The sequence below is a fragment of the Phocoena phocoena genome, chromosome 14, assembly GCF_963924675.1.
Source record: "Phocoena phocoena chromosome 14, mPhoPho1.1, whole genome shotgun sequence".
Lineage (NCBI taxonomy): Eukaryota > Metazoa > Chordata > Mammalia > Artiodactyla > Phocoenidae > Phocoena > Phocoena phocoena.
In genome coordinates, this window is record NC_089232.1 from 63,460,037 (window position 1) to 63,486,512 (window position 26,476).

General features: G+C 41.0%; 1 protein-coding gene across 24 annotated transcripts in view; it reads right to left on the reverse strand.

The window, feature by feature from the left end:
* Positions 1-11,617: 11,617 nt before the first annotated feature.
* Positions 11,618-26,476, reverse strand: part of LTBP1 (latent transforming growth factor beta binding protein 1) — a 428,310-nt gene continuing 413,451 nt past the window's right edge. For all 24 annotated transcript variants that reach the window (XM_065891713.1, XM_065891712.1, XM_065891731.1 and 21 more), the window contains 3 exons: positions 19,737-19,859; positions 13,305-13,454; positions 11,618-12,150 (listed from right to left, as the gene is read on the reverse strand). In XM_065891713.1, coding sequence (XP_065747785.1) covers positions 11,969-12,150; positions 13,305-13,454; positions 19,737-19,859 — 455 coding nt within the window. In that variant the 3' untranslated portion in view covers positions 11,618-11,968. The remainder of the gene's footprint in view (positions 12,151-13,304; positions 13,455-19,736; positions 19,860-26,476) is intronic.

Here is a 26,476-nt window from a genome sequence, read left to right on the forward strand (position 1 = left end):
TAGTTTCATGCTGTTGTGATCAGAGAAGATGCTTGACACACTTTCTATAATAACTTTGTTGAGGTTAGTTTTGTGCCCTAGTATATGGTCAATCCTAGAGAATGTTCCATGTGCACTTGAAAAGAATCTGTATTCTGGTTTTTTTGGATGTAATGCCCTGAAAATATCAATTAAGTCTAACTGTTCTATTGTATCATTCAGGATCTCTGTTGCCATATTGACTTTCTGTCTAGAAGATCTGTGCATTGACGTGAATGTGGTGTTAAAGGCTCCTACTATTATTGTATTCCCATCAATGTCCCCCTTTCTGTCTGTTAGTATTTGTTTTATGTATTTGGGTGCTCCTGTGTCAGGTGTATATATGTTGATGAGTGTAAAATCCTCTTCTTGTATTGATCCTTTTATCATTATATAGTGACCTTCTTTATCTTTCTTTAGGGCATTTCTTTTAAAGTCTATTTTGTCTGATATGAGTATTATGACTCCTGGTTTCTTGTCATTTCCATTTGCATGAAACGTCTTTTTGTATCCCCTCACTTTCGATCTATGTGTGTTCTATCCCCTAAGGTGGGTCTCTCATAGGCAGCATATTGTACGTTCTTGTGTTTTTATCCAGTCTGCCACTCTGTCTTTTTTTTATCCCCCAGATTTCTACATCTTTTTGTTTTTTACATCTTTATTGGCGTATAATTGCTTTACAATGGTGTGTTAGTTTCTGCTTAATAACAAAGTGAATCAGTTATACATATACATATGAACCATATCTCTTCCCTCTTGGTCTCCCTCCCTCCCACCCTCCATATCCCACCCCTCTAGGTGGTCACAAAGCACTGAGCAGATCTCCCTGTGCTATGCGGCTGCTTCCCACTAGCTATCTATTTTACGTTCGGTAGTGTATATATGTCCATGCCACTCTCTCACTTGGTCCCAGCTTACCCTTCCCCCTCCCCATATCCTCAAGTCCATTCTCTAGTAGGTCTGTGTCTTTATTCCCTTCTTGCCCCTATGTTCTCCATGACACTTCTTTTTTTCTTAAATTCCATATATATGTGTTAGCATACGGTATTTGTCTTCCTCTTTCTGACTTAATTCACTCTGTATGACAGACTCTAGGTCCATCCACCTCATTACAAATAGCTCAATTTCGTTTCTTTTTATGGCTGAGTAATATTCCATTGTATATATGTGCCACATCTTCTTTATCCATTCATCCGATGATGGACACTTAGGTTGTTTCCATCTCCTGGCTATTGTAAATAGAGCTGCAATGAACACTTTGGTACATGACTCTTTTTGAATTATGGTTTTCTCAGGGTATATGCCCAGTAGTGGGATTGCTGGGTCATATGGTAGTTCTATTCGTAGTTTTTTAAGGAACCTCCATACTGTTCTCCATAGTGGCTGTACCAATTCACATTCCCACCAGCAGTGCAAGAGTGTTCCCTTTTCTCCACACCCTCTCCAGCATTTATTGTTTCTAGAATTTTGGATGATGGCCATTCTGACTGGTGTGAGATGATATCTCATTGTAGTTTTGATTTGCATTTCTCTAATAATTAATGATGTTGAGCATTCTTTCATGTGTTTGTTGGCAGTCTGTATATCTTCTTTGGAGAAATGTCTATTTAGGTCTTCTGCCCATTTTTGGATTGGGTAGTTTGATTTTTTGTTATTGAGCTGCATGAGCTGCTTGTAAATTTTGGAGATTAATCCTTTGTCAGTTGCTTTATTTGCAAATATTTTCTCCCATTCTGAGGGTTGTCTTTTGGTCTTGTTTATGGCTTCCTTTGCTGTACAAAAGCTTTGAAGTTTCATTATGTCCCATTTGTTTATTTTTGTTTTTATTTCCATTTCTCTAGGAGGTGGGTCAAAAAGGATCTTGCTGTGATTTATGTCATAGAGTGTTCTGCCTATGTTTCCCTCTAACAGTTTGATAGTTTCTGGCCTTACATTTAGGTCTTTAATCCATTTTGAGCTTATTTTTGTGTGTGGTGTTAGGGAGTGATCTAATCTCATACTTTTACATGTAGCTGTCCAGTTTTCCCAGCACCATTTATTGAAGAGGCTGTCCTTTCTCCACTGTACATTCCTGCCTCCTTTATCAAAGATAAGGTGACCATATGTGCGTGGGTTTATCTCTGGGCTTTCTATCCTGTTCCATTGATCTATCTGTCTGTTTTTGTGCCAGGACCATACTGTCTTGATTACTGTAGCTTTTTAGCTACAAAGTCAGGGAGCCTGATTCCTACAGCTCCTTTTTTCGTTCTCAAGATTGCTTTGGCTATTTGGGGTCTTTTTATTTCCATACAAATTGTGAAATTTTTTGTTCTAGTTCTGTGAAAAATGCCAGTGGTAGCTGGATAGGGATTGCATTGAATCTGTAGATTGCTTTGGGTAGTAGAGTCATTTTCACAATGTTGATTCTTCCAGTCCAAGAACATGGTATATGTATTTGTATCATCTTTAATTTCTTTCATCAGTGTCTTATAATTTTCTGCATATAGGTCTTTTGTCTACTTAGGTAGGTTTACTCCTAGATATTTTATTCTTTTTGTTGCAGTGGTAAATAGGAGTGTTTTCTTGATTTCATTTTCAGATTTTTTCATCATTAGTGTATAGGAATGCCAGAGATTTCTGTGCATTAATTTTGTATCCTGCTACTTTACCAAATTCATTGATTAGGTCTAGTAGTTTTCTGGTAGCATCTTTAGGATTCTCTCTATATAGTATCATGTCATCTGCAAACAGTGACAGCTTTACTTTTTCAGTTTAGATTCCTTTTATTTCCTTTTTTTCTCTCATTGCTGTGGCTGAAACTTCCAAAACTATGTTGAATAAGAGTGGTGAGAGTAGGCAACCTTGTCTTGTTCCTGATCTTAGTGGAAATGCTTTCAGTATTTCACCATTGAGGACGATGTTGGCTGTGGGTTTGTCATATATGGCCTTTATTATGTTGAGGAAAGTTCCCTCTATGCCTACTTTCTGGAGGGTTTTTATCATGAATGGGTGTTGAATTTTGTCGAAAGCTTTCTCTGCATCTATTGAGATGATCACATGGATTTTCCTCCTTCAGTTTGTTAATATGGTGTATCACGTTGATTGATTTGCGTATATTGAAGAATCCTTGAATTCTTGGAATAAACCCCACTTGATCATGGTGTATGATCCTTTCAATGTGCTGTTGGATTCTGTTTGCTAGTATTTTGTTGAGGATTTTTGCATCTATGTTCATCAGTGATATTGGCCTGTAGTTTTCTTTCTTTGTGACTTCCTTGTCTGGTTTTGGTATCAGGGTGATGGTGGCCTCGTAGAATGAGTTTGGGAGTGTTCCTCCCTCTGCTATATTTTGGAAGTTTTTGAGAAGGATAGGTGTTAGCTCTTCTCTAAATATTTGATAGAATTCGCCTGTGAATCCATCTGGTCCTGAACTTTTGTTTGTTGGAAGATTTTTAATCACATTTTCAATTTTAGTGCTTGTGATTGGTCTGTTTCATATTTTCTATTTCTTCCTGATTCAGCATTGGCAGGTTGTGCATTTCTAAGAATTTGTCCATTTCTTCCAGGTTGTCCATTTTATTGGCATAGAGTTGCTTGTAGTAATCTCTCATGATCTTTTGTATTTCTGCAGTGTCAGTTGTTGCTTCTCCTTTTTCATTTCTAATTCTATTGATTTGAGTCTTCTCCCTTTTTTTCTTGATGAGTCTGGCTAATGATTTATCAATTTTGTTTATCTTCTCAAAGAACCAGCTTTGAGTTTTATTGATCTTTGCTATCGTTTCCTTCATTTCTTTTTCATTTATTTCTGATCTGATCTTTATGATTTCTCTCCTTCTGCTAACTTGGGGGTTTTTTGCTCTCCTTTCTCTATTGCTTTAGGTGCAAGGTTAGGTTGTTTATTCGAGATGTTTCCTGTTTCTTAAGGTAGGATTGTATTGCTATAAACTTCCCTCTTAGAAGTGCTTTTGCTATATCCCATAGGTTTTGGGTCATCGTGTCTCCATTGTCATTTGTTTCCAGGTATTTTTTGATTTCCTCTTTGATTTCTTCAGTGATCACTTCGTTATTAAGTAGTGTATTGTTTAGCCTCCATGTGTTTGTATTTTTTACAGATCTTTTCCTGTAGTTGATATCTAGTCTCATAGCATTGTGGTCGGAAAAGATACTTGATACAATTTCAATTTTCTTAAATTTACCAAGGCTTGATTTGTGACCCAAGGTATGATCTATCCTGGAGAATGTTCTATGAGCACTTGAGAAAAATGTGTATTCTGTTGTTTTTGGATGGAATGTCCTATAAATATTAATTAAGCCCATCTTGTTTAATGTATCATTTAAAGCTTGTGTTTCCTTATTTATTTTCATTTTGGATGATCTGTCCAGTGGTGAAAGTGGGGTGTTAAAGTCCCCTACTATGAGTGTGTTCCTGTTGATTTCCCCTTTTATGGCTGTTAGTATTTGGCTTATGTATTGAGGTGCTCCTATGTTGGGTGCATAAATATTTACCATTGTTATATCTTCTTCTTGGATTGATCCCTTGATCATTATGGAGTGTCCTTCTTTGTCTCTTCTAATAGTCTTTATTTTCAAGTCTATTTTGTCTGATATGAGAATTGCTACTCCAGCTTTCTTTTGGTTTCCATTTGCATGGAATATCTTTTTCCATCCCCTCATTTTCAGTCTGTATGTGTCTCTAGGTCTGAAGTGGGTCTCTTGAAGACAGCATATATATGGGTCTTGTTTTTGTATCCATTCAGCCAGTCTGTGTCTTTTGGTGGGAGCATTTAATCCATTTACATTTAAGGTAATTATCAATATGTATGTTCCTATTCCCATTTTCTAAATTGTTTTGGGTTTGTTATTGTAGGCCTTTTACTTCTCTTGTGTTTCTTGCCTGGAGAAGATCCTTTAGCATTTGTTGTAAAGCTGGTTTGGTGGTGCTGAACTCTCTCAGCTTTTGCTTGTCTGTACAGATTTTAATTTCTCCTTGAAATCTGAATGAGATCCTTGCTGGGTCGAGTAACCTTGGTTTCAGGTTTTTCTCCTTCATCACTTTAAATATGTCCTGCCAGTCCCTTCTGGCTTGCAGAGTTTCTGATGAAAGATCAGCTGTTAACCTTATGGGGATTCCCTTGTGTGTTATTTGTTGTTTTTCCCTTGCTGCTTTTAATATGTTTTCTTTGTATTTAATTTTTGATAGTTTGATTAATATGTGTCTTGGCTTGTTTCTCCTTGGATTTATCCTGTTTGGGACTCTCTGTGCTTCCTGGACTTGATTCACTATTTCCTTTCCCATATTAGGGAAGTTTTCAACTATAATCTTTTCAAATATTTTCTCAGTCCCTTTCTTTTTCTCTTCTTCTTTTGGAACCCTTGTAATTCTAATGTTGGTGTGTTTAATGTTGTCCCAGAGGTTTCTGAGACTGTCCTCAGTTCTCTTCTTTCTTTTTTCTTTATTATGCTCTGCAGTAGTTATTTCCACTATTTTATCTTCTAGGTCACTTATCTGTTCTTCTGCATCAGTTATTCTGCTATTGATCCCTTCTAGAGTATTTTTAATTTCATTTATTGTGTTGCTCATCGTTGTTTGTTTCATCTTTAGTTCTTCTAGGTCCTTGTTAAATATTTCTTGCATTTTCTCTATTCTATTTCCAAGATTTTGGATCATCTTTACTATCATTATTCTGAATTCTTTTTCATGTAGACTGCCTATTTCCTCTTCATTTGTTAGGTCTGGTGGGTTTTTATCTTGCTCCTTCATCTGCTGTGTGTTTTTCTTTCTTCTCATTTTGCTTATCTTACTGTATTTGGGGTCTCCTTTTTGCAGGCTGTAGGTTCGTAGTTCCGTTGTTTTTGGTGTCTGTCCCCAGTGGCTGTAGTTGGTTCAGTGGGTTGTGTAGGCTTCCTGGTGGGGGGGACTAGTGCCTGTGTTCTGGTGGATGAGGATGGATCTTGTCTTCCTGATGGGCAGGTCCATGTCTGGTGGTGTGTTTTGGGGTGTCTGTGGACTTCTTATGACTTTAGGCAGCTTCTCTGCTAATGGGTGGGGTTGTGTTCCTGTCTTGCTAGCTGTTTGGCATAGGGTGTCCAGCACTGTAGCTTGCTGGTCATTGAGCGAAGCTGGGTGTTGTTGTTGAGATGGAGATCTCTGGGAGATTTTCGCCATTTGATATTACGTGGAGCTGGGAGGTCTCTTGTGGACCAGTGTCCTGAAGTTGGCTCTCCCACCTCAGAGGCACAGCACTAACTCCTGGCTGCAGCACCAAGAACCTTTCATCCACACGGCTCAGAATAAAAGGGAGAAAAAGTAGAAAGAAAGAGGATAAAATAAAATAAAGGTAAATAAAATAAAGTTATTAAAATAAAAACATAATTATTAAGAAAAAAAATCTTTTTAAATAAAAAGAAAAAAGAACGGATAGAACCCTAGGACAAATGATGAAAACAGAGCTATACAGACAAAATCTCACACAGAAGCATACACATACACACTCACAAAAAGAGGAAAGGGGGAAAAATAATAAATCTTGCTCTCAAAGTCCACCTCCTCAATTTGGGATAATTCGTTGTCAGTTCATGTATTCCACAGATGCAGGGTACATCAAGTTGATTGTGGAGATTTAATCTGCTGCTCCTGAGGCTGCTGGGAGAGATTTCCCTTTCTCTTCTTTGTTCGCACAGCTCCTGGGTTTCAGCTTTGGATTTGGCCCCACCTCTGCGTGTAGGTCGCCGGAGGGCGTCTGTTCTTCGCTCAGACAGGACAGGGTTAAAGGAGCTGCTGATTCGGGGGCTCCGGCTCACTCAGGCCGGGGGGAGGGAGGGGTACGGAGTGGGGGCGAGCCTGTGGCAGCAGAGGCTGGCGTGATGTTGCACCAGCCTGAGGCGCGCCGTGCGTTCTCCCAGGGAAGTTGTCCCTGGATCATGGGACCCTGGCTGTGGCGGGCTGCACAGTCTCCCCAGAAGGGAGGTGTGGATAGTGACCTGTGCTTGCACACAGGCTTCTTGGTGGTGGCAGCAGCAGCCTTAGTGTCTCATGCATGTCTCTGGGGTCCGCGCTGTTTACTGCGGCTCACACCCGTCTCTGGAACTCCTTTAAGCAGCGCTCTTAATCCCCTCTCCTTGCGCACCAGGAAACAAAGAGGGAAGAAAAAGTCTCTTGCCTCTTTGGCAGGTCCAAACTTTTCCCCGGACTCCGTCCCGGCTAGCTGTGGTGCACTAACCCCTTCAGGCTGTGTTCATGCCACCAGTCCTCTCCCTGCAATCCGACCGAAGTCAGAGCCTCAGCTCCCAGCCCAGCCCGCCCCGGTGGGTGAGCAGACAAGACTCTCGGGCTGGTGAGTGCTGGTCGGCACCAATCCTCTGTGGGGGAATCTCTCTGCTTTCCCCTCCGCACCCCTGTTGCTGTGCTCTCCTCCGTGGCTCCGAAGCTCCCCACTTCTGCCACCCGCAGTCTCCGCCCGCGAAGGGGCTTCGAGTGTGTGGAAGCCTTTCCTCCTTCACGGCTCCCTCCCAGTGGTGCAGGTCCCATCCCTATTCTTTTGTCTCTGTTTATTCTTTTTTCTTTTGCCCTACCCAGGTACGTGGGGGAGTTTCTTGCCTTTTGGGAGGTCTGAGGTCTTCTGCCAGCATTCAGTGGGTGTTCTCTAGGAGTTGTTCCACGTGTAGTTGTATTTCCAATGTATCTGTGGGGAGGAAGGTGATCTCCGCGTCTTACTCTTCTGCCATCTTCCCCCCCTCCCCCACTCTGTTTTGATTGGAGCATTCAGTCCATTGACATTTAAGGTAATTATTAATACATCTGTATTTATTGCCATTTTAAACCTTGTTTTCCAGTCGATTCTATGTTTCTTCTTTGTTTCTTTTTCTTTTTATGGTTTGATGTTCCTTTTATGTTTGTGTCCTCTTCTTTTTGGCTTTTATGAATCTATTGTATGTTATTGATTTGTGGTTACCCTGTTTTTCAGGTATGTTGACTCCTTCCTATAACTGCTTGCTTTAGACTGATAGTTTTAGAATAGACATTGTAAGAAGAAAAAACAAAATCTACATTTTCTTATTCTCCTTCCCCACATTTTGTGATCTTGATGTCCTTTTTTACATATTCATGTTTATCCTTTTGCTGTTCCTTACGTTTATCATTGCTTTCACAAATAGGTTAGTTTTTCTTTTTGATCTGTAAACCGGCTTAAGTGATTTAATTTCCAATTGTGATTCCCTCTTTCCTATATCTTCTTGCTTCTTTTCTATTTAGGGAAGACATTTGAATATTTCTTTTAAGATAGGTTTAGTATTGCTGTATTCTTTTAGTTTTTGCTTATCTGAGAAATTCTTTTTTTTTTAATTTACTTTTATGGCTGCGTCAGGTCTTAGTTGTGGCATGCGGGATCTTTCGTTGTGGTGCACGGGTTCTTCATTGCAGTGCACAGGCTTCTCTCTGGTTGTGGCTTGCAGGTTTTCTCTTCTCTAGTTGTGCTGCGCAGGCTCCAGAGAGCGTGGGCTCTGTAGTTCGCGGCATGTGGGCTCTCTAGTTGAGAGGTGTGAACTCATTAGTTATGGTGTGCAGGATTAATTGCCCCGCAGCATGTGGGATCTTAGTTTCCCAACCAGGGATCGGAACTTTGACCCCTGCATTGGAAGGCAGATTCTTTATACCACCAGGGAAGTCCCTTCTCTCCTCCTAAGTGATAATCTTGCAGGGTAGAGTATTCTAGGTTGCAGATTTTTCCCTTTCAAGACTTTGAATATATTTTGCCACTCCCTTCTGGCCTGCAGCATTTCTGTAGAGAAATCAGCTGATAGCCCTATAGGGGGTTCCCTTGTAATTAGCTTCTTTTCTTGCTGCCTTTAGAATCCTCTCTTTAACTTCTTCCAGTTTTATTATAATATGTCTTGGTGTAGGACTGTTTGGGTTCATCTTGTTTGGGACCCTCTGTGCTTCCTGTATCTGGATATCTATTTCCTTCTTTAGGTTTGAGAAGTTTTCAGCCATAATTTCTTCAAATACATTTTTAATCCCCCTTTCTCTTTCTTCTCTTTCTGAAATCCCTATTTTGCGTAGACTGGCAAGCTTTGTATTTTTTTACATTATATTGGTCACATTTATTATATTATTCCATAGGTCTCTTATATTGCTTTCATCTTTTTTCATTTGGCTGTCTCCTGTTCTGATTGGGTAATTTCCATCACTGTATTCTATCTTGCAGATCACTTATTCTTTCTTCTGCATTATGTACAGTAAGTCCCCTGCATACAAATGAGTTCTGTTCCATGAGTGCATTCATTAAGTCTCATTTGTTCATAAGTCCAACAAAGTTAGCCTAGGTACCCAACTAACACAATCAGCTATATAGTACTCTACTATAATAGGTTTATAATACTTTTCAAATAATACATAATGATGTATTTACAACTAATACATAAAAAATAAACACAAAAATAAAACATTTTTAATCTTACAGTACAGTACCTTGAGAAGTACAGTAGTACAGTACAAGAGCTGGTGTACAGGGGCTGGTGTTGAGTGAACAGGCAAGAAGAGTTACTGACTGGAGGAGGGAGAGGAGGTGGGAGATGGTAGGATCATCAGCAATAGGAGATGGAGGGCAAGCTGCAATTTCACTCACGCCTGACGTTGATGGAATGCATGTTCACATCTTGGAAAGTTCGCAACTTGAAGGTTCGTATGTAGGGGACTTAATGTATTCATCCTGCTATTCATTGCCTTGAGCTCAGCTTCTGTCTTGGCAAATGAATTTTCTAATTTTCCTTGGCTCCACCTTAATTTCGAGTTCCTTTTTACAGTAATCTGCATTTCTGTTGATAGCCTTTCTTAATTCCTTCAGTATTTTCATTACCTCCTTTTTGAACTCGGTGTCTGTTAGACTGAAGAGGTCTGTTTCATTGTTTGTTCCTTCAGGGGAATTCTCTTGGTCTTTTAAGTGGGAGTGGTTCCTCTGCTTCTTCATTTTGCTTATACTATATTTCTTACTCTATGAGTTGAGAAGAAACAATTATCTACTGTAATCTTGGAGGTCTGTTTATAAGCGGGAGTGTTCCTGTGTGGGTTGTGTGCGTTTAATATTTTTTTGGTGTGAGAGCTGCTTTTAATTTGGGTGTTTTTTTTCCTTACCGTGTGCTTGCCATTATCCCCTTGACAGGGGGTGTGCGGGTGCGTGGCCCGTGCAAGCTCCTGGGAAGGCAGGGACAGTGGTTGGTGCCTGGTCATAGGGCTCTCGGTGGTAGAGGACATGGACATTTTAGATGTACCATTCCTCCTATGGCAGATACTAAAATCCGAAAGCCTGTCTTACAAGAAAATGTTAAATGGGGATATTTTCTGCTGAGTATGCCTATCCATAGTTTGTTTTTGAAAACTCAGATGCTCTTATTAAAAATGATTCTGAGGGATTTCCCCAGTGGTCCAGTGGTTGGGACTTCGCCTTTCAATGCAGGGGGTGCGTGTTTGATCCCTGGTCGGGGAGCTGGGATCCCACATTCCTCACGGCCAAAAAGCCAAAACATGGAACAGACGCAATATTGTAACAAATTCAATAGAGACTTCGAAAATGGTCCACATCAAAAAAGTCTTAAAAAAAAAAAGATTCTGAAATTCAGGTTAAATAAGACAACTGTATGACTGTGGATTTGTATTAAGTAAGGCTTGGAACAGTGAAAGCTATTCTTCCTATGTTATGCATCTGTATTCATTTGCTAAAAGCTGCCAAAGTACCACAGACTGGGTGGCTTAAATTTATTTTTAATTCTGGAGGCTAGAAGTTCAAGATCGAGGTATTATAGAATTTTCTTCTTAGGCCTCTCTCCTTGGCTTGTAGATGGCTGTCGGCCCCCTGTGCCTTCCCAGGATCTTCCTGTTTATGTCCTAATTTCATATAAGAGCACCAGTCCTATTAGATTAGGGCCCACCCTGGTGACCTTCTTCAACCTTAATTAGCTCATCTAAAAATACAGTCATAGTCTGAGGTACTGAGGGGACATGACTCAACATGAATTCCAGGGACACAATTCCACCCATAACAGTATCTAACAAATGTAATAATTAACCTGTAAAAGACTCTACATTCATAGAAGACCATTGATAGAGTGGGGTGGTCAGGAACAACTTGTGTGCACATGGTCATTGACATTACTCGGATGTAGAAATTTTCTAAAAAAATGGTGATTTATTTTGCTTTAACATACAATGGTAAATATATTGGGATCATCAAGTTTTAAAATTTGCTGGTCCTGCTTTACACATTATAACAGTAATGTAAGCTCATTAGTTCTTCCATTTGTAGGAAAGGGATCCAATGAACACCTACCAGCAGCTTGGCTAAAAATGGACATTAAAATCAGATACCACATTGTAAATATAAAGTACTTTTCTCCACCGCATTGTAAATATAAAGTACTTTTCTCCAAAAGTTTTGAAACAATCACTGCCTGCTCCACAGGACAATTTGGATTTTAAAAATGTTCCAGACCAGGAATAAGCATAACCCTGTGTAAGAATACTTATAATAGTTTAAACAATATTTTATCAAAGGCTTTTGCACTTGACATTTGAAAGAAACAGTAGCCAAGGAACTGCATAACCAAAAAATGAAAATTATATAAAATATTTCCACCACTATTTAAATGCCAGATTTAATCAAGCAATAGTAAAAAATATCAAAACAAAAAACATAATAATACAACCTTCTGTTTAAAATAATAGCACTGTTCTGCCTCTTTTCCACTGAATTTTACATATGAACAGACTATATATACTGTTTTTTCAGAGAAATGTCCATTTGGTCTGTCACACAAGTCAGGCTCACACTGAATCCTTTCGCTTCTGAGGATATACAATTCCATGATGTTTCCATATTTCCAACATTCTGGGTCAAGTGAAATGTCTGAAGTATAATACATTTCTCTTTCTCCTTTACACAGTGCAGAGTATACAGGCTTAGGTTATGTAGCTTCACTTTTACTCCAGGTCACTGTCTTTTTCTAAATTCAAGGCAGTATTCAATGGAGTGCAGTAGTTTGGCTTGTCGGAAGGTACAAAGCCGGGCAGACACACACACTTATAGGAACCTTCGGTGTTGATACACTTGGCATTCTTGCAGAGAGACATCCGGTTGTTCAACTCATCACATTCGTTGACATCTGCAATAAGCCAAACCACGCAGGTTAGCAAGCTTCAACATTGCTCCGGGAGGAAATGCAATCTACACCCTACCTGAGGCATCCGGCCTGAACACTGCCTGGCTGTTCTGTGCTCTCCCCCCAGTAAACTGCAGTCTTTCCCATTATTGTTTTTCAATTACATGCAAGAGAAATACTACTTTCTAGATCTTAAAAAGGTGATTATCCAGGAGGTTCTAGAATTTCTTTCCCTGTTTGTTATTTAACACAACAGGGACCATTTTGTCAGCTTGACTTTTTATAGTCAAACCTTAAGAAAGCTGGAACAACCATCCTACTTCTAAATTCCTCTCTGCACATGCCGAAGAACTGTTAGGTTGTCAAGAGAAATAAAGAGAGCCTCTGAGCAGCCTCTCTAAAGGTTTAAGTTACTTTCTTAGATTTCTTTCCACAGGAAAGAAAGGCTCTATGCACTTGAAACACCTTTAATAACCCAGGTTACCTTTTTTTTTAGACGTACCTCAGATTGAGACTAACAAAATTGAAGTGGGGAAACTACACGACGGAGCAAAACGGCCACAAGAATAGAGGAAAAAAATGCTACAAGTCAAGGGTCATTTAGCAAGGAGGCCAACGGGCTCAGGAACACAGCCTCAATCACACGGTAAGGATAAACATATTTTTACTGTTCTCTTAAAAGTAAGAGGGAAGGCAAAGTGAGAGTTATGAAAAGAACTTTCTCTAAAATGGAAGTTGTATTTTCTTTTTCATCTATATTCCCCTCTTGCTGGTGTCAGGTATTCAGGGAAAACATTTGCTGCAGAGTCAAAAGCTCAATTTAAAAGAGTCAAACTAATTACCCCAAACTTTCTGGCCTTTCCTCCACAGGTATGTACCATTTATATGAACTCTTAAATATCAACTTTTAAAAAATTTGTGGTAAAATATATGGAACATAAAATTGACCATTTTTTTAACCATTTTTGAGCGGAGAGTCCAGTGGCATTAAGTACCTTCACATTTTTGTGTAATCGTCACCACTGTCCATCTCTAGAGCTTTTCTCATCTTCCCAAACTGAAACTCTGCAAATCTTAAAGGTACTAGATTGTCTGAGGTCCAGCCAAAGGGCATTCAGGAAAAGGTTAATTTCCCAACAAATACATATGATTCTTACCAACACAGGTCATCTTGGCCATATCCAAGTGATACCCATCAAAGCAATCGCAGGTGTAACCTTCCTGCACCCTGACACAGCGCCCGTTTTCACAGCCGTTGAGGATGCCACATTCTTCAGCCTGTAACTCCTCAAAGCTATTTAAAAAACCTGGAAGGGAAAGGACAGGAGGCAAGTTACAAATTTTCAACCTCTTACACCGTTTTTGAAAATGACATGAGGTTAAGGTTATGGTTCATCATACATACGTATTTCCAATTCCTTAAAGATACCATTAAAATTTAAGTGTACACGATATTAAGCAAACTATTACCAACCTTGTGTAGGTTGTACAGATTAGCCCCACATCTTGAATTCTGATGTTCTACACTAAAATCACATAAAACGATAACAGCAAGTAGGGTATTTTTTTGCCCTTAATTATTAAAATTTTTTGTCTAAGATTTTAAATTTCCTGAGTTCTCAGTGGGGTAAATGTCAGAACATCTTTCAGGATAGAACCGATGGAACTCACTATGAGAGTAGACATTTGCTAAGATGCACAGGCATTGGAGGCAGTGCTCTTTCATGGGGAGTTCCCAGGAGTGGAGAAAAGCCAGGCTGGCCTTGCCATGTGAGGTCTGTTTGCTCTGGCTTTGGAATGAGCCTTACAAAAGGGCTCTTGGGGGATCAAAGGATAAAGGCAGTAAAAGGGACTCACAACATCCTGATAAACGAGAAATACGTCATATTTCTGTTTAGAAAACCAAAATTCTTTTAAAGAAACAAGGAAGCTCTTGTTTGGCTCTTTTTTTTTAAGATATCTTTAAACTGATTCAGAGCTAGAGTTTAGTAGTACAAAAACAATGTAGCCAGGCATCAAGAATATTTTCCTCTGTTTCTAGAAAGTTGTAAATATAAATCCACAGTGACCCAAACACACTGTTGATGTGGGGGGGGGGTCTCATCCTCTCCCCCACCTTCTGAAGGCACCATGTATTTGCTTTTTTTTTTTTTTATAAATTTGCTTTTGGATGTGTTGGGTCTTCATTGCTGTGCAAGGTTTTCTGTAGTTGCAGCGAGTGTGGGCTACTCTTCGTTGCAGTGTGTGGGCTTCTCATTGCAGTGGCTTCTCTCATTGCAGAGCACAGGCTCTAGCACAGGCTTCAGCAGTTGTGGCTCACGGGCTCTAGAGCACAGGCTCAGTCATTGTGGTGCACAGGCTTAGTTGCTCTGCAGCATGTGGGATCTTCCTGGACCAGGGCTCGAACCTGTGTCCCCTGCATTCGCAGGCAGATTCTTAACCACTGCACCACCAGGGAAGCCCCACGTATTAGCTTTTAAGGGGAAAAAAAAATCAACCTAGGGTCAGAAGTCTGTATCTGGCCTTTGAAGTAATTCTCAGGTCGAACTGCAGGGGGCAGCAAAATATCATTTCTCATGCAGGGCTGTAAGGTCTAACAATGATTTTAAAAATTAAGTAATACATCTAAAAAGGAAAAAAAATACGACTGGGCATCAAGACTGTCAGCAGATCCTGAAGCCAGTTTGAGAAATATTGACAAGAAAGTCAACCTATGGAAATATTTCAAAGTCCAGGTAACACAGCAAAGTCCATTTTAACTAGTAAAATTATGTTTATTATAGAAGTTAAAACATGAAATTAAAATTTGAAACTCCTACACACGCATTAATCAGACTCCCCAAAATACTTCTACAGGACTCTAAAACAACAGCAGTCAGCAAACGACAGCCCGTGCTCTAAAGTGAGCCTGCTACCTATTTTTATAAATGAAGTTTACTGGAACACAGCCTCACCTATTTGCTAATATCTGTCTGTGGCTGCTTTCCTGATTCCAGAGCACAGTTGAGTAGCTGCAAAAGAGACTATATAGCCTCCAAAGCCTACAAATTTTACTATCTGGCCAGTTATAGAAAAAGTTGATCTCTTCTCTAGAAAATTCCAGTTTTAGAAATACTGCTCTAACTAAAGGTGACACCAGTCATTAGCCCAACTTTCAGCAGAGAGGCACAAGATGATGAATAATAAAGGTGGTGTGATTCAGCCTCTCTTTTACTATCTTACCTCATACGATTTTATGTCTTCAGTAGGGCCAGAGAGCCTTTGATCCTGGTCTAGGAAGGAGGAGCTATTTCTCTGCAACTTGTAAGAAATTTAAAGGCCGTTACATAGTCAAAGCTGGGGGTCTTCGAACTGCATCTGCAACTTCCTATGTTGCTAAACAGGAAATTGACCTGATACCAACATGCTTATTTCTTAACATTTGTAGTGAATTTTAAAAGTTTTAAAGCAATGACAGCTTAAAAAAAAACTACATAAGCCAGAACATTTCAACATTAAAATTCCTGGCATCTGAACTATAGTGCATTAGAGGCTGTACACACAAGCCATGGGATCGTGTCAGAGTTACATGTAGATTTACCCTGGTATTTTGGATTTATGGGGCAGGCAAACTGTACTTTCTTGCAACTTTAATATTTCTTCTCCCTTTTTTTTTAAAGTAAATGTTTACTGACCTATAAATATATACACAGAAGTGTAGAAATCATAAGTGCACAGGCTTATAGCTGTCAATGTATTTAAGCACATTTCTTGAAGTAGTGCATGATTATTTGTGGTTGATTAAAAGAAAACCTAAGGCAGGGGTCCCCAACCCCTGGGCTACGGACCAGTACTGGTCCATGGCCTGTTAGGAACTGGGCCGCACAGCAGGAGGTGAGCAGTGGGCAAGTGAGTGAAGCTTCATCTGCTGCTCCCCATTGCTCGCATTACTGCCTGAGCTCCACCTCCTGTTAGCATTATGGTGAGTTGTATAATTATTTCATTATTATTTCATTATATATTACAATGTAATAATAAAGTGCACAATGAATGTAATGAGCTTGAATCATCCTGCAACCCCCACCCCCCCATGTGTGGAAAAATTGTCTTCCACAAAACCAGTCCCTGGTGCCAAAAAGGTTGGGGACCGCTGATCTAAGGTGTTAGGATGGGGGTGGCTGGGAAAAGGGAACCAGGGGTCCTTCTGGATGCTGGCAATGCTCTAGATCCACTCAGGTCTAGAAGACCCAACCCAGCCGATTTAATAGAATGCTGTTTTCATGTAAATTTTAAAGCAGTTTTAATTTGGCTGGAGGATCAATATACTGCATACTTTAAAAAACAAAAGGAGGGAAGGGAAAGAGGAAAACACTCTTTGGCTCAGAACTGAAGTAGCTCCAGAGGCAGCCACAAAGTTTGTGTTGCTCCTCAGGACCCAGGTCACAGCTAGTTTGCTTTGTGCACAGGTGAAAGGTCCCAAAGAAAGAACAGCATTGCTGTATTTTATAATTTCAGCAGTGTCTCCAAAGTCCTAACCCCAACTACCTGGTCTGCAGGGATTCTGTCTTGAAAATCTGGAGCAGCTTCACTTGCTGCAATGAGGCACCCTCTGCAGGATGTGGAACAGGTACCTGGACTCCACTGCTCTAGTCCCATTCTTGAAGGCAGACAACCCATTACCTACTGATATTTCAATTTGTACCATCCCATTTTTCAGACTTCACATAATTAGTCTGTATTTGAAAGCTCTGATCTCTCCCACAGACATATTCAGCTTGTGTGGCTTCCTTATCCAGGACACTCTGGTTGTACATTTAGGCATTTACTTTCTAAATGGGAACAGGATTCACACATACACGCTCCACCTCCCATTTGAAAAGTCTGCTCACAAATCCAGGAAAAGCGTCACACATCATTTCTTACTTAATAAACCCCCTCACAAGTGACATCATTTCTTACTCAATAAACCCCCTCACAAGTGAATTCTAAAGATTAATCTCTGACCAGGAGAGCAATCATTTTATCTCCCATTCTAAGAGAATGGACTTGAGGACATGGGGAGGGGGAAGGATAAGCTGGGATGAAGCAAGAGAGAGGCATTGACATATATACACTACCAAATGTAAGTAGATAGCTAGTGGGAAGCAGCTGCATAGCACAGGATGATCAGCTCGGTGCTTTGTGACCACCTAGAGGGGTGGGATAGGGAGGGTGGGAGGGAGACGCAAGAGGGAAGAGATATGGGGGATATATGTATACGTATAGCTGATTCACTTTCTTATACAGCAGAAACTAACGACATTGTAAAGCAACTACAATAAAGATGTTTAAAAAAAAAGATCAACTCAGTACAGTTAATATTTACCATTTCCTTGTATGAAAAAAGACTACAATATAATAACCAAGCTATCAAGAAAACTGACCCTTAAATTAGGCCACCATTTCATGGGTAAAAAAATGATTTTGTCATGGAAATTGTAAGATTTTTCTTTAAAGAAAATAAACGTCCCAAAGCAATCTACAGATTCAATGCAATCCCTATCAAATTACCAATGGCATTTTTTTACAGAACTAGAACAAAAAATCTTAAAATTTGTATGGAGACACAAAAGACCCCGAATAGCCAAAGCAGTCTTGAGGGAAAAAAGCAGAGCTGGAGGAATCAGACTCCCTGACTTTGGACTATACTACACGGCTACAGTAATCAAGACAATATGGTGGTACTGGCTCAAAAACAAACATAGATCAATGGAACAAGATAGAAAGCCCAGAGGTAAACCCACGCACCTATGGTCAGCTAATCTATGACAAAGGAGGCAAGGATATACAAGACAGTCTCTTCAATAAGTGGTGCTGGGAAAACTGGACAGCTACATGTAAAAGAATGAAATTAGAACACTCCCAACACCACACACAAAAATAAACTCAAAATGGATTCGCGACCTAAATGTAAGACCAGATGCTATAAAACTCTTAGAGGAAAACATAGGAAGAACATTCTTTAACATAAATCACAGCAAGGTATTTTTTGATCCACTTCCTAGAGTAATGGAAATAAAAACAAAAATAAACAAATGGGACCTAATGAAACTTCAAAGCTTTTACACAGCAAAGGAAACCATAAGACAAAAAGACAACCCTCAGAATGGGAGAAAATATCTGCAAACGAAGCAACGGACAAAGGATTAATCTCCAAAATATATAAACAGCTAATGCAGCTCAATATTAAACAACCCAATCCAAAAATGGGCAGAAGACTTAAATAGACATTTCTCCAAAGAAGATATACAGACTGCGAACAAACATATGAAAGAATGCTCAACATCACTAATCATTAGAGAAATGCAAATCAAAACTACAATGAGATATCATCTCACACCAGTCAGAATGGCCATCATCAAAATATCTAGAAACAATAAATGCTGGAGAGGGTGTGGAGAAAAGGGAACCCTCTTGCACTGTTGGTGGGAATGTAAATTGGTACAGCCACTATGGAGAACAGTATGGAGGTTCCTTGAAAAACTAAAAATAGAATTACCATATGATCCAGCAATCCCACTACTCGGCATATACCCAGAGAAAACCATAATTCAAAAAGACACATGCACCCCAATGTTCACTGCAGCACTATTTACAATAGCCAGGTCATGGAAGCAACCTAAATGCCCACCGACAGACAAACGGATAAAGAAAATGTGGTACATATATACAATGGAATATTACTCAGCTATAAAAAGGAACGAAATTGGGTCATTTGTTGAGACGTGGATGGATCTAGAGACTGTCATACAGAGTGAAGTAAGTCAGAAAGAGAAAAATATTGTATATTAACGCATATATTTGGAACATAGAAAAATGGTACAGATGAACTGGTTTGCAGGGCAGAAACAGAGACACAGATGTAGAGAACAAATGTATGGACACCAAGGGGGGAAAGCGGTGGGGGTGGTGGTGTGATGCATGGGAGATTGGGATTGACATGTATACACTGATGTGTGTAAAATTGATGACTAATAAGAACCTGCTGTATAAAAAAATAAATAGGGCCTCCCTGGTGGCACAGTGGGTGGGAATCTGCCTGCCAATGCAGGGGACACGGGTTCGATCACTGGCCCATGGAAGATTCCCACATGCCGCGGAGCAACTAAGCCCATGTTCCACAACTACTGAGCCTGCACTCTAGAGCCCGTGCTCTGCAGCAGGAGAGGCCACGAGAATGAGAAGCCCGTGCACCAGTCGCTGCAACTAGAGAAAGCCTGTGCACAGAACAAAGACCCAACACAGCCAAAAATAAAAACAAATAAATAAATTTATAAAAGTAAATAAAATTCAAAAAAAAAATAAATAAAAGAAAATAAACGTAATAGCATTCCCACCAGTGAGACTCATAATCTGATCTGGTGGTTCTCAAACTTGAGTGTATGTAAGGCTTACTCAGAGGGCTGGTAAAGCCGATTGGTGGGTCTCACCCCAGTATCTGATTCAGCAGGTCTACAGCATAGCTCGCAAATTTGCATTTCTTACAAGCTTTCAGGGACTACATTTTGAGAACCACTGACTAAACTTCAGAACCACAATTTAGTTCCAAAGTAACTAAAAATGTTGCTTACGGTCCTGAATGAAGTAGGGATCAGCTTCGGGAGCGTACTGTTCACTGAAGTCGACCAAGGCATCCTGTCCATATGGCTGCCGGCGTCCCGTGACAGGGATGTTACACAGCTGGGCATAGTCATCTAAGAAGGAAATGACAATGAACGTGACACACCGTCGCTGTTTGCTCACACCTGGATGCACCCAGTCACCGCGTGCCCCATCTCCCACACACACCCCTGATCCTGAAACATCTCAATATTCTTTATGGGTGCTCTATTCATCCACATACAATTCATGCTGTACAGCATAATTAAGATTCTGAATAGCAGACCCAACACAGTAGCTGAACAGTTGGTAGAATGTGTCCCAGGAGAGTAAAGGACTGAGAAAATGAGCCATCGGAGACTGCTTCAAGCCTTTTGGAAGAACGGCTTTATCTGAACCCATCAGGTGTTTTCATCAAAACATTTAAAGCGTATAAAGTAGTCATTCATACAGAGATACACTTTTCCACTCAATAGAGAGAGAAAAAAAAAATGCATCTCTGGTGATCCAAAAACGAGACACAACCAAATGAAGATGCAACTAAATACCATTTGAATTTAGTACCTACTATTATACTTCTCTACTCAAGACCTGGTCCCTTATGAATAACATTATAGCAGTGATGATGATGATCTCATCATAACAGTAATAGTGACATAATGGTACTAGTAATAATAGCTAAGAGTTGTATAACGTTTGCTCTGTGCCAGATACTGTTTTAAGCACTTAATACACATTAATTCACTAAACTCTTTACACCACCCTATGAAAAGCTACTATTATCTCCATTTTACCAATGGGAAATAGAAGCATGGAGTGGCTAAATGACAACTGGTATGAGGCAGCGCCATACTTGAACTCAGTCATGCAGCTGAAGGGTGTACACTTAACATGCTTCCTCTCCTACATCTACCTTGCTCCTTTGTAATTCTTGTCTCTGGCTCTTCTGCACCTCAGCTAAATTCATCTGCAGTTACCACTTCTTGAGGCCACGTTCCCATTCCCACGGCCATCTGACTTAACTCCCCCTTTAGTCCTCCTCACAGGACCCACCTATAGCACATGGGATCTTGGTTCTCCACATGTTCAGCGATGATTGTGCTTTCAGTGCATTTCACGGCCTCAGGCTCTTACCCGTACTTTGGAGCAGAGTTATTTAGAAGGTCTAGAGAGGAAAGCTTTAGAAGAGATATCTTCATGCTCCAAACGCACATTTTATAGAAAATATACTGCCCGAGGATTCATCTAGCAGTTGGTGAAAATTCTGGGGCTACCTAGACTTCAACATCTCTGCCGGAACTGGGAGCTGCAGGTCAGCCGGCCCCAGGACTGGCTGGACACTCAGGGCAGCCACACTTGTCTGGACCACAGATTGAAGGAGTTTTCCTCTATTTTAGTTCCTTCTGTAACAAAACTAAAGAAAAGCACTGAGGCAAGTGTGTGAACTCTCAAGGCTTTCTTCCATCACCCTCCTCTTAAAGGAGTCAAAGGTGTGTGTGAGGTATGTGTGTGTGCGCGCATGTATGTACGTGCACACACCCGCACATTCTCCCCTAAAGTGCAGAACGGGAGCGTAAAAGCAGAAAAGACCCTGAACCCCTAGACAGGGTAGGATCATGGTTGCCCCTTCCTAAAATTCTTCTTGTGGGAAGCATTCCAGGAATGGCGCACACCCCCATCCCAGCCATCCCCGAGCACTTCCTCACGAAACCATTTCATGAGAAATATTAATTTCATTAAGGAAGTAGCTAAACCTGGAGAAAGACCGTTGACTCACAAAAATAAAGCTTCAAACAAAGAGAACACAAATGGTTGTCAGTTCTGCTTCAGGTCTGAAAGAGAAGAATTAAGGATTTCCCTGCAAAGGCAAGATCGCAAAAATGTTTACAAGTTTCACACACTGAGGTCATTTTCTCTCATGACTTTTTATATATATTTGTTGTACATCTGAAAGGGAGACAACATTTTGTATCCAGGCAACAGTTGTGATCAAGAGTGGATATTAAAAAAAATTAATTCATGCTCTTATTTTGCAAACCTAAGTCCAGAGATGGCTGAGCAGTATATGCTCCTCTTCAGCATCTCGCTCTCAAGTCCCGGGCCCGTGGCTTTTCCCCTAGACCACGCCTCTTCCACCAGGAAATGACCTGGTCTCCACCCTCCAAGCTCTCACCGTCTAACATCACAAAAGGAAGGGATCAAATGGGAGGGGAGTGGAGGAGGAATGGACTTCTGTTCCTGTGTGATGTTTAGGAACAGCTTCCTAGAAAAGGAACACTTGACCTGAAACTAAGTAGATGAGAAGGATTTACTTAATAGAAGATACTTGGGATTCTAAAAAGAGTTTACCCAAAGGCATCACAGAAGCAAACTGTAAGCTGTGTTTGGGGACTACCAAGTAGTTACTAAGAAAGGCTCTGGACGTGACCCAGGCCGTAAAGGGAAGCAGAGGAGAGTAATGGGCGGGGGACCCTCTGCGGTTTGCTGCATCTTCCTTCCCCTCCCTTCATCCCTGGACATGCATTTTTCTCAAGTTTCTAGAGCTTACTGTCCTTTGCTGCTTCACTTTATCTAATACGTTACCAATCCAAACGTCAAGATTTTTGGTCAGTTATCAAAACATCATTTCTATATTGAATGTACTCTCTTTTGTATTTGAAGATGTGCTACGGTCCCATCAACACCAAGACATGCATTTTGAGTTATTTTTCAGGGAGCATGATGGGTCTATCCTAATCCATCCATGCTGCCTCTCCCATTGCACACATCTGCTCTCATTCTTGGCCAGGGTCAAGGGTGAATGAGCACGGGGTAATGAAAAGAACATGGGCTTCGGAGGCAGAAGCCGGGGCTCAAGTCCTGACTGTACCACTTACTTTCCAGCTTAGCAACTGTGGGCAAGCCTCAGTTTTCACATCTGTCACATGGGGATAATTCCTGTTTGCCTCTCTGTTACTGGTGTATTAAAAAATGAGATGATGTTATGGAACTGTTCATAAATTTTGAAGCACCAAGGAAATGGAGGTTACAATTTTTTTTAAGGTAAAATCACTCATGTCCCTGCTGAACACCTGGAAATAAATGAGGATTTGCAAAGACGGTATCAGAATGATTGATATAACATAGTGTTAGCAAAACTTTAAACGTAGTTGTCAATGGGCAAAGACCTGTACAATAAATTAAGAGCAATGAAAGCACAGTCTCCAGATGTTTTTAGATATTGTTTCAAGATTTGAAATTTTTAAATAGATGGAGGAAAACTCCAACTCAGTAAACAGAGAAAGATGTCTTCATCTCAAAAATTATTGACTGCCTGGGCAAATTTAATCACTTGATCAGACAGTGATAAGGTATCAGCAACAACACATTATAACACCAGATCAACGAAACTCAAAATACAGGGGGAAAAACTGATGTTCAGCAGTTGTTAGTATATGCTCGACCCCTTTAGAAACGCCTTGAGTAGCCAGTAGGTTTCTCATCATCTTTTAAGGCAACAACTGGAATATCGTGGAGTTTTCTAGTGAATCCTGGGTAAGGCGTCTCCTCCAGGATCTGGACACATGCACCTTTCTAACATGTGCTGGATCTCTGAGCATCCCAAGCCACACCAGAGCTCACTGAGCTTGGCGGCGCTTGGCCTTGGTTATCCCTAGGGCTGGGTCACGGCTATAGTCCAGCTGGGGAGGCAGTGAGTTGTGGCTGGCTGAGGCTGTGGAGCTGGGAATAGCAGATCCCTGAACTGTTGCCACAGCTCCTGATGGCGGCCCATGAGAATCTCGTGGCTGCCACTTCATCCAGCTCAACATGTCGAGATGAACACATTTTTTGTCCCTAGAGTTTTTTTTCCTTCTGCAAGACACTCCTTACTTAAGCAAGTTGACAACAATTAAGCACCTAGTTGTCTGGGGCTTGGTGCAAAGGAAGAGCTCTGCTTAGCAGGGCTTGTACTTTGTGAGGCAAATGCCATTTCTGGGACAAAATGTGTCCGTCCAGGATCTAGCCAAATATGAATGTGAAATGAATAGGAAGTAGAAATATTCACACCTCAAAGTCCCCCCATTCATTGCACTCCTCACCTCTGCAGGCACAAATGCTAAGCTCTTGATCAAAGCTATGAAAGCCACACATGGGATGGTGTGGGCTGCCATCACTTACGTGGTCTAAACAAGATCCAGGCCATGGATTACGCTCAGTTCCCTGGCATGGCAGATTCACATGACAGATGGTACTGCTTTGATTTTAATACTAAATTGAAAAAAAAGTTTAAAAATTGCCCCCCTGGAGCCAAGGGGTCTGGGGCCCCCGCTGTCAGCAGCAATAGAAAGCACATTATCATATCCTGGCAGGAAATCTCCTTCCTTATGACAGACACATCTGTAGGGCTGGTCTGGACAGTCACACATCACAATGCCAGTCAGGCATGTGAGGAAACTGGGAGGTGAAGTCTGACTGAGGCAGATTAAATTCAGCTGCTTTTAGAAATGATGAAGAGGCTGCGTTTTGTTCTCCACACATCAGGGATGAAAAGCTAATGCTCTAAAGTTTGAAGTGCATGATTTTCCAAAAAAGGAGAAGGACCAATTCATATGCATAAGGAAAAATGGGTCATATTTTACTGAAACTTCTAGATCAGGTGTTTTTCCTACAGGCCTCCACATGTACTATTAATTGATGATGGTGTTTGGAAAACATACACACCAGGAAATGGAGGACGGAGACAGGGAGAACGGAACGAATATTTACCTGAGCGCATGCTGAGCCAGTAGTATAATTGACACTTTTCTTTGAAATTAGCGAAAGCTATGGAATTAGAAAAATGTTGACCATTTACAGAACATACCATCCAGTACTGATGACAGAAGAAGGAACGTAAGAGAGAGGATTCTACTGCTGATGCCACACCCTGTGGAACTGGACATGTGTTTAGGTGTCTGCCTGCTTATGCTTATTCTCAGAGAGTACACTCTTATCCACAGTGCCTGGTGAGCAGGCAGTAAACCTGCTTTCCTGATGTTAAAACTTGCTGAGTTGTGAGAGAAAATTAGGTATCTGAAAAAGCAGCAGTCCCCAACCTTTGTGGCACCAGGGACAGGTTTCGTGGAAGACAATTTTTCCACGGACTGGGGGGAGGTTCAGGTGGTGATGCGAGCGACGGGGAGCGGCAGATGAAGCTTCGCTCGCTCATCCGCCGCTCGCCTCCTGCTGTGCGGCCCGGTACCAGTCCGCGGCCTGGGGGTTGGGGACCCCTGCTAAAAAGAGAAGCACCCAGAGTCAAAAGCCCGGGGTTCTAGTCCTACTGCTTCCATCATCGGATGAATGGATAAAGAAGATGTGGCACATATATACCGTGGAATATTACTCAGCCATAAAAAGAAAGGAAATTGAGTTATTTGTAGTGAGGTGGATGGACCTAGAGTCTGTCATACAGAGTGAAGTAAGTGAGAAAGAGAAAAACAAACACCATATGCTAATACATATATATGGAATCTAAAAAAGAAAAAATGGTCATGGAGAACCTAGGGGCAAGATGGGAATAAAGACACAGACCTACTAGAGAATGGACTTGAGGATACAGGGAGGGGGAAGGGTAAGCTGGGAGGAAGTGAGAGAGTGGTACGGACATATATACACTACCAAACGTAAAATAGATAGCTAGTGGGAAGCAGCCACATAGCACGGGGAGATCAGCTCAGTGCTTTGTGACCACCTAGAGGGGTGGGATAGGGAGGGGTGGGGAGACACAGGAGGGAAGAGATACAGGGACATACGTATATGTATAACTGCTTCACTTTGTTATAAAGCAGAAACTAACACACCACTGTAAAGCAATTATACTCCAATAAAGGTGTAAAAATAAAAATAAAAATAAAAAGAGAAGCACCCAGAGTCAAAAGCCCGGGGTTCTAGTCCTACTGCTTCCTACCCTTCGGACTAGATACCTTCCTTTGAGCTGTGTCTGTTGAACAGGATTATGGTACTGTGCCTTAGCAGCATTACAGGCAGTGCATTGCTCCATTCAGTGATCGACTCACTCATCCAACCAGAGGCTGAGAATATTACAGGCAGTGTGGAGTTTGGGAGAGAGAGAGAGGAAGGATAAAATGACAGTACACTGACATGTGCAATAGTGCTTGAAGAAGAGGTAATGCCTAGAGTCAGCCAGGAAGAGCTGGGGAAGCCTTCACTTTGGAGATGAGCATCTACAGGAAGGGGGTCAGCCAGGTGAAGCAGAGGAGGGAAGGTAACTCAGAGTCATAGGCATATATAATAGATAAGAAAGTCTTAGGGAAATGAAAGGACCACATAAACGCTGCCTACTACCGATCCCTGCTAAAGAACAATCGAAAAAAGGAAAGTTAGCGAACATGCACTATTAAGCTCCTGTGTGCTAGGCACTGTGTACCTTTGCACACACTTTTCCCCTTAAATCTCAGAATCCTATGAAATAACTGTAATTAGCTCCTTTCGTTTCTGATAAGGAAGCCAAGGTTTATAGCATAACTGTCCTAGCTTAGTTGAAGGATTGACTCTGTTGGTCTATCTGCAAAACCATGCTCTTTCAATTCCACAGCTGCCCTTCTGAAACCCTTAGAAGAAAATTATTAAGTACATTCCCTAGACTGTAAGCATCAGGTAAGTACTCAGTTCAGCAATAAGCATTTCTGACTAAAATTCCAGGGAGAGTAATAACCGTGAATGCTGGTGAGCT